The following is an 8,594-nucleotide window of genomic DNA, read 5'->3' as shown; positions in this document are numbered from 1 at the left end:
GAGGTAATTCTTGGCTTTGGTGAACTTATTGCTATAATTTATGCCATTTTAAATTTTCTAGGTTGGGTAAAAGGATTTAATATCCAAGGAAATTTTTTTTGTTATGTATTAATACATATTGTAAGGTATGGGCCAAGTGGGAGAATGGTAGGCACATCTATAATATTTGAAAGTTAATTATATTCATTAAATATCATGTTATTAAGTACTATGGGCACATGTTGATAAGAGATAATTGTCCATCTAGCTCATATTTTTTTTTTTTTAAAGGAAGAAGATATATAAAATATATATACATGTTAAAAAAAAGGGGGGGACAAGAGAGTCTAGTTTACAAACGAGTGTATGAGTTTTCTATCATTACATGATAATAGATCTTGGATAAATCATCCAAATTGTCCTAATAAATTGAAGAATATGAAATTTAATATATTGAAGAATATGATTATTTTTGACAAAATTTTTTAATCTAATTGCTATGGGTGCAGGTACAATCAATCTATGGCTTCCAATTTTAGTATATTTTGGTGTTTGTGAAAATTATCAACAACATATGCTTCCAAAGCATCAATCAACATCATTATAACAAATTTCACCAATTAAAATAATACTAAGATATAAACATTCTAATCATGCTTCTCTTTTCCCATTGGGTTTTGTCATGGGTTGGATGGTAAGCATGAAATTTTTCCACCGCAACATGAACGCAGTAATAGTAATACCATACTTGACCCATTGATAGGTTAGACTTTGATGTATAATATTGTTATATTGTGTCTATCATTGTATTTTGAGGATGAATTATGACTCATCAATCTTTAACTAAAAAGGGGAGAAATGTTGAAAACATTGGCTTCATCTCTCTTTACACCTATCAATTTTTTTTAAAACAAAAGATTGTATAGAAAGACAAAAATACCCTTTTCTTAATCTTACCTCCATATTTATTTAATAAAAAAAGAGGGGGATGTTATGGTCATTATTAGTTAATTAATTTGAAAGAAGGAAAATTCTACTGTACCAAAGTGATTATCAAAAACACTTTTAATACTATAGCAAAACCCTAAAAAGAGGAAAGAGGAAAAAGATGAAGAGAATAGATTTGAAAAAGAAAGGAAATGGAAAATAAAGCAAAAGAAAGGTAAAGCGAAGAGAATGGAATTTTTTTAGGATTAAGATTTTAGGTGGTGTATGATGAAGAAGGCAGGAGAGCATTATTACTCTTATCTGATTTTTTTTTTTAAAAAGGAAAAAATAGAAGGGCGTGGAAAAAGATTAGAAGGATGTGTTTAACATTTCCTTTAGAAAGGAAAAAAAAAAATGAAAACTAAAGATATTGATTGAAAGAGGTGAAAGGGACAGTGAAGAGTGAGGACAGAAGCATCATGTGGGCTTGTCCTCATTCAAATTGTCTGGTTTGGGTGCCAACTCCATCCAACCCCACAATAAATTCCAAAAACCAATCGCTTGCTATGACTACATCAGCAGGTTGGCAGTAGTTGGTTAGCCCACATCAACATTACCCATTGCCATAACTATTCCTCTTTCTCTTCATCTTCCTCTTCCCCTTCTTGTATATAAGTGCCTCCTCATACCAAAAATACTAGTTGACTTGAGATCCCATACATACATAAACAATCCCTTTACTTTTGTTTTTTATTTATATATAACAACCCCACAATTGGGCAATTGCCATTTCTCTCTCTCAACTCAAAATGAGCATTATTGAGATGGTTGAGTCAAGGTTGCCACCAGGTTTCAGGTTCCATCCAAAAGATGAAGAGCTTATATGTGATTACCTGATGAAGAAGGTCACTTCCTCTGAATCTTCTCTGTTCATTGAAGTTGATCTCAACAAGTGTGAGCCTTGGGATATTCCTGGTGAGTCCACCCTCCATATCCACTATCTTGATCATCTTCATCTTCATCCTCATCTTCTATATTTTTACTGATTCTGCATATTTTCATGCTCATCATATATATTTCTATTGCTTTTGCAAAAAATAATAGTTATCAGAAAGATAGAACAAAAAACAAGTGGGTGTAAAGCTTTTTTTTTTCCTTTTTCTTCTTTCTTTTGGTGTGCATCTCTATCTAGATGTTGTACATGGTGTCCAAATTGTTGAAAATTCAGGTATTTTTTATCTTGAAGCTGTATGTTGAAATATTTTTGTTTTGTTGCATGGAAAAAGCTTCCACTCACATATCTTTGTCAGAAAATGAGAGAAAATAATAATGAAAGGGAAAGGGTAAAAGAAAAAAGAAAAAAAAGAGAGAGAGAACATATATCCAAGTTTCACCCAATAAAATTTTTCTTCATTTCTTTAATTTCATTTTTTTCCTTTTCGAAAAAAAAAATCAAAAGTTTTAAAGTTTATATAGCTTTTGCCTCTAGTGGATTATGAATTACTTTTCAAATAATACATGTTACACCATATAATATAGCAATTAATTATGATGATCCTTCAAATAACCTCGCTTTACTTCGGTTTTTTTTCCTTTTTATCGTAGGTTTTCAATTACTAAAATTTCTTAATTATAAAAAAAGAAATCTCTTTGTGTATGATATGCATAAGAATGCAGCTCTCACCATGTTTGTCTTTATTGTTAAATAATTTTCCTTTTCAATTTTTTTAAATCATTTATTTTAGAAAATATCTCTCTCTAGCTATTATTTTCATTTCTTTGTTTTAAAGACAAAGAACAGTCTTGAAATCAATTTTTTTTTTTTTATTTCTCCCATGCCAATCTAGTACTATTTTTAGGGTTTGAAGCTTCAATTTCCTTTTTATTCCTCCATATTTTTATATGGCTTCAAAATCAGGAAAGAAAATTTAAATGTGCATTTTGATTAGATGGAACAAATATTTCAAGGAAGACCCAGTACACTGATAGATACCTCATATGCATCCCTTCCTTTTTGAAGAAACGGACAGTTTTGGCAGTTTGAAATAATTCAAAGGCAAAGAGGTGGTGAGAGTGATATTGAGATAACAATTCAGACCCAAAATTCATATATGCTCTAGATTTTATATGTCTACCACACACCTGTACTTCACTTACATCTCATGTTTCAATGGATTATCCTTCACGTATGTTTCACTTTCATTATTAATTTCATGCACAAATAAAAACACTACAAACTCTCTCTCTCTCTCTTTCTTTCTTTTGAGCCACTTTGACACTCTCCTAACTTTATGAGGAATTTTCTACACTTTTATAATAACCCCACAAATGGTAAGGATCTTATATTAATTTCTTAATTTTGGGGTTTATTCTTGCTTCTGTTAGCTAGCATGATTGATATTTATGGTTCTGAGTGAGCCTCCAAAGTATTAAAGAAGTAAAAAAATTTAAAGTTCTCTTATTTGATTTGTTATAAAAGAAAAATAAAATACAATACAATAAAAATTATTTCAAAAAATTATATTTTTAGATTTTTTATTCTCAAAGTTGAATTACTTTTGAAGATATAGTAGTAAAATTATTAAGTGGTGTTTGTTTTTTTATTCAATTGAAATGAACTTATTGATATCAATCAACATAATTTAACTGAATTCATTGATAATAAATTCACTTTAATTATATTGATTGATATTAATAAGTTACTTTTAATTGAAAAATAAATATCACGTTTTAAGTAAATATTTCGACTTTTTTTATTAAGTTAAAAAACAAACACCAAGTTTTAAACTTATTTTTGGTTTTTCCTTTTTTTTTTTTTTTTTTTTTTAACTTTCCATGATATAAATGAATACTAATCATAAATTATTTTAATCACTTTAAGAACTATTAAAGTGCTAGAAAATATTAAGAAAAGGAAAAATCGTAAAGAGAAAATAATATTTTTTTTATATATAATTGATAATATGTGAAAAATATATATTAAAAAAACATACATAGAAAAAAAAAGTTAAAAAAATGAAAAAATAATTCTTCTTCATTTTGATCCTTCAAAAATGGGAAAAGTGTGAAAACTTTCCATGCAAAATCAAATAAAAGAAAAAATTTATAGGTTTTTTTCTTTCTTTTTCCTTTTTAATCCTTCCATTTTGGATATAAAATTTGGTGGTTTATCATGAGCTAGTCAACTTTCATATTTTGGAAGGATAATGAAATGTCATTTTTTTCTAAAAGTTATCTTTCTTCTATTCATATGACCAAGAGCTCCAATAATTCCCGCACTATTTATTGACATCTTGGCCTGCAAACAGTGAGCCGCCCTTGAATCCTTACTTGTAGCTTTCACTATCATGTATGACTCATCAATATTGACATTTCATGATTCCTCTTTTTCTTTAAACTATATTTTATTATTTTTTATATTTTAATTTTTTGTATATTACTTATAGAATAATCCACATACAAATGAGTTCCTTAAGAAACAAGTTTAATTATAAAAATAAAAAAAAATAAAAAAAAATGCGTCCAAAGTTGATGTTTCAATTTCTTGGAACCCCACTTTTTTAAACATAGCAAGCAACATATTTTGACTTTAGAAAAATTAATTTGTCATTTTTTGAGTTACAAAATTTTCAAAAAAAAATAAAAATGCATCCCCATTCTACATATTTCTTATATTATTCTTTTTATTTTTAAATTATTGATTTATGGAGTCCATTTATGGATTGATATTAACTTGATGATGGTTGATGTGTATGTGGGTGGGGCAGAGATGGCATGTGTTGGGAGCAAAGATTGGTATTTCTACAACCAGAGAGATAGGAAATATGCAACAGGACTTAGAACAAATAGGGCAACACTATCTGGATATTGGAAGGCGACAGGCAAGGACAGGCCGATCCTTAGCAAGGGCACCCTTGTTGGCATGAGGAAGACCTTGGTCTTCTACCAAGGTAGGGCACCCAAAGGCAAAAAGACTGACTGGGTCATGCATGAGTTTCGCCTCCAAGGCCCTCTCACCCCACCTGCCATTCCTTCTCTCAAGGTACCTCTTCTCTCTATTTATCCCTGTTCTCCAAAAATATTGATGAACTAATTTGTATAGGCATTACTTATACATAATATTATTATATATAGGAGTTGTAGAAGATAGAAATTCAATCACTAAAGTTACGAGATTATTTAAGTCACAAGTTGGTTTAATAGGCAGTGGAAAAAGTGGACAAAGAGTTGTATATACTCTCATCAGTTTGAAATTAAACCAACTGACGGAGACTTTCAATAACAAGGACAACTTGTGTCCTTTGTGGCGAATTTCCTGAATTTTCGCCTCAACTATGGGCCTGAATTCTAGGTTCCCAAACAACTTGCAATTAAGAATTAAAAATAGAAAATTACCCAAAGCTTGTCCCCTTCAAGAATCATTGCTTTTAGCTTTTATTTAGTCTTTGGCATATATGCTTGCTCATCTAATTTGAATAGGACCCATCAGCTATGTGAGAATCCACTTCAAAATTATAGTGAATAATTATACATAGTGGACTGCTTCTTTTTACTTGATTCATCCTCCAAGTTCTTAATCAATTTCTAGTACTGATCTAGCAATCTGTCTGAATAACTTAAGTGTTTAATTATTATATTGACCCAACATGTGCTAGTCAATTTTAAGGCTCAATTTTCTTAAGGGTTGGTTAGTTTTCACTCTTTTCTTTATTATCTTGTGTATTATTCCATGATTCTGTGACATTAAGTAATTCTATCATATATACTCCAAACTTTATAAATCAAACTCAAGAACAAAGTATTGTGACTATTTATAAATTTAGAAGCAATTTATTCATACATCTTACAATTTTAAGCATTATCCTTTTCCTTTTTCAAAAGTTCACTAATGGAATTTTTTTTTCCACTCTCAACTTTGATGTAACCTGCAGGAAGATTGGGTTCTATGTAGAGTGTTCAACAAAAGTAGATCAGAAGCAGCAGGCAAGGCAATAACAAGCAACATGGGGAATGGGTACTATGACAACATGAACATGGGCTCTTCAACTCTTCCACCACTAGTGGATTCTTACATCAATTTTGATCAAACTGAAATCAAACTCAATGAATATGAGCAAGTGCCCTGCTTCTCCGATATGTGCTCCCCAAACCCATCAAACCTAGTGTTCCCACACATCACCCATTTGGAGCCACACTTGCTCACTAAAACTATTGCACCCATATTTGGAGGAATGCCAGACTTGGGTACTTTCTCTTGTGATAAAATGGTAATAAAGACTGTGTTGAACCAGCTCTCCAATGTGGAAGAGTCACCAAGCTTTGGGGAAGGGAGTTCATCAGAGAGCTACTTGTCTGAAGTGGCTCTGCCCCCCATTTGGAACCATTATTGTTAGTACTGTTCCTGTAAAGGAGTTGTATGAAATATTTCATTTATGAGAAGGGTTTCTTCTCTTGTTAGAATTGTACATATATGTGTCTTTGTTTCCCCTCTTGAGTCTTGACAACTCCTTTAAAAGGGAATGTGTAATTTGAGTCTTGATTATAGATTACTCTTAGAGCTCTTGAAGTTGGGTAATATATTATCCCTCCATCCTCTCATGGAGCTTTTGAGCATTTTTCTCGTTGCATCATTAAATCTACTTTTTAAATATGCATGCAATTTGAAGGTTTTTCCTTTGAATTTGTATCAATTCTATTACTATTTTTTAATTAAGCAAATATTAAAATGATTAAATGAGAATAAAAGTTGGCTAAATCCTTAAATTCCTGAGATTAACACTAATGCATTTACTAAAGTTAAAAAAGTTCCTTGTGCTTTTATACACTTTCATACTTGTACATGCATTATTGATTGTTTTTCCTTTGTTGTTTGAGAGGTTATGTAATGGTATTGGGTTATGCTGCTCCATGAAATGGTATAGCTTTTAAAACACTCAAATGACAGCTTCATGCATGTCACCTTTTTGGCATTGCTCCTAGCATTAACAAAAATAAATTGACATTATTATTTTAATATTTACATTGGACAGAGATTATCAATGCCAAAATATAAATTAATTTGGCATATTCTTCTAACATTGGACCTCACAAATACTCTTATAGACGCTACCATTTCAAAATTCTTAATAAGACAAATGTGAAATCTCTTAAGTTGGATTTTTCTTTGCATTGTCTTAAACCTCTTAAGCCCTAGGTCACTTAGGTTTCTGTAAGAAGGGGAGAACAACAAGAATTTATCTAAATAATAAATAAAAAAATTGAAAAGCTTTTTTCTTTGTTCATCTTCCTTTTATTCTCTTGGCTATCATTCATGTTGGTAGAGAAAAATAAAGTTGTTCCAATTTTTCTTCCGTCTATCTTTTGATTATATAGAAATATTTGGTAAATTTCTGGAAGTGAAAAATCCCGAAAGTTCAAATTTGAACCTAATATCAACCTAAAAATGTTATATATGTTATCATAAAATGGATAAGTTTCCTTTTTGTTTAACATGTTGAAAAAATAAATAAATTTTAAAAGTATTTTTCGCAATTGTTTTTAATAATAGCTTTGTTGAGAACTTATTCTAAAATTAATAGGATATTAGATATATCAACCTATAGTAATCACCTTAAAAGGCGGTTGAATAGGGTGATAGTTTCTTTTTGAAAATTTAAATTATATGAATGTAAGAGACAATTATATGCAAATATATAATAAATACAATGAAAAGTAATTGCATATAAAGTAAAGAGATTAAGGAAGAGAGAAAACGAACATAAGATTTATAGTGGTTCAACTCAATTATGGATTCCATTCACTCTCATCCACCTTAATCCTAAGCTTGAGGTTCCATTAATCCAAGGTTCCAAACCAAGCCTTTAAACTTTAAAATTAGATTGGTCAACTCCAATGGGCACTTACATATACATCAAGAGATACCTCACTCTTAAACACCCAAGTGATACCCCACACTTAGTAAACACTAAGTAATATCTCATGCTTAGATTTTCCTCAAGTAATACCCCACATTTGATTTTCCGTTACAAAGGTTTACAAGAAATAACAAAAAATATTTTCACAAAATCCTAGTACAAAATTTAGACTTAAATAATACAAAATAAACTAGAATTCACTAATGATATGCAAGTTTTAAAACAAAGTGCACTCAAATCATTCCCTTAAGGCTAAATGATGTTCATAAAAGATTTAAAACTCCTACACTTGAAAACAAAGAAGTTTGGAGCCTTTTTATAGGATTTTGGAGGACAAACTAGCCGTTAGACATAGTTTAGAGCCATCTAATCGAGCATTGGTTTCACCATTTCACTAGTTGCTAGCATTTAATGCTTATGACAAGTGATCTTTGGGGTTTAGAGCTTCGACTGAGCCTCAATTGGTTGAGGCTTAACCTCAACCAATTGAATACATGCTATTTGAAGAGAGAGATTTGCAAATGCACCTCAACCATTTGAGCTAACCAGCTTAACTGGTTCCTCCCTACCTTAATTAGTTCACTGTAAGGTGCATAAAAGACCTCAATTTAAGGCTTGAAACCTCTTGTAACTTGTATTCGACTTTTTAAAATTTTTTAAAACAAGTTTAGAAAGCATTTGACATAAGGTTTTAATTGAAAACATGAAATCATCCAAATATAAAATATTTTAAAACAATTTAGCTCTTGGATGATTTTAGGTGCATGAATAAAA

The 8,594-nt window shown here is 30.4% G+C and overlaps 1 protein-coding gene across 1 annotated transcript; it reads left to right on the top strand.

Moving 5' to 3' along the window:
* The first annotated feature begins 1,419 nt into the window (after window positions 1–1,419).
* LOC100254239 (NAC domain-containing protein 21/22) lies at window positions 1,420–6,519 on the top strand. The gene is made up of 3 exons (XM_002271422.4): window positions 1,420–1,881; window positions 4,674–4,948; window positions 5,838–6,519. The coding sequence occupies exons 1-3, from the start codon at window positions 1,716–1,718 to the stop codon at window positions 6,297–6,299; spliced, it is 903 nt and encodes a 300-aa protein (XP_002271458.1). The 5' UTR covers window positions 1,420–1,715; the 3' UTR covers window positions 6,300–6,519.
* Window positions 6,520–8,594: the final 2,075 nt, after the last annotated feature.

The sequence above is a fragment of the Vitis vinifera genome, chromosome 19 (genome assembly GCF_030704535.1).
Source record: "Vitis vinifera cultivar Pinot Noir 40024 chromosome 19, ASM3070453v1".
Taxonomy (NCBI): Eukaryota; Viridiplantae; Streptophyta; class Magnoliopsida; order Vitales; family Vitaceae; genus Vitis; species Vitis vinifera.
Note: the sequence above shows the minus strand (reverse complement) of the source record. Positions and strands in the feature narration are given on the sequence as shown.

Excerpts from the sequence above, each read along its gene's own strand:
- LOC100254239 (XM_002271422.4), top strand. The coding sequence starts at position 1,716 with ATGAGCATTATTGAGATGGTTGAGTCAAGGTTGCCACCAGGTTTCAGG. Across the intron at positions 1,882-4,673 it reads TGAGCCTTGGGATATTCCTG|AGATGGCATGTGTTGGGAGC; the intron begins GTGAGTCCACCC and ends TGGGTGGGGCAG. Across the intron at positions 4,949-5,837 it reads CTGCCATTCCTTCTCTCAAG|GAAGATTGGGTTCTATGTAG; the intron begins GTACCTCTTCTC and ends TGTAACCTGCAG.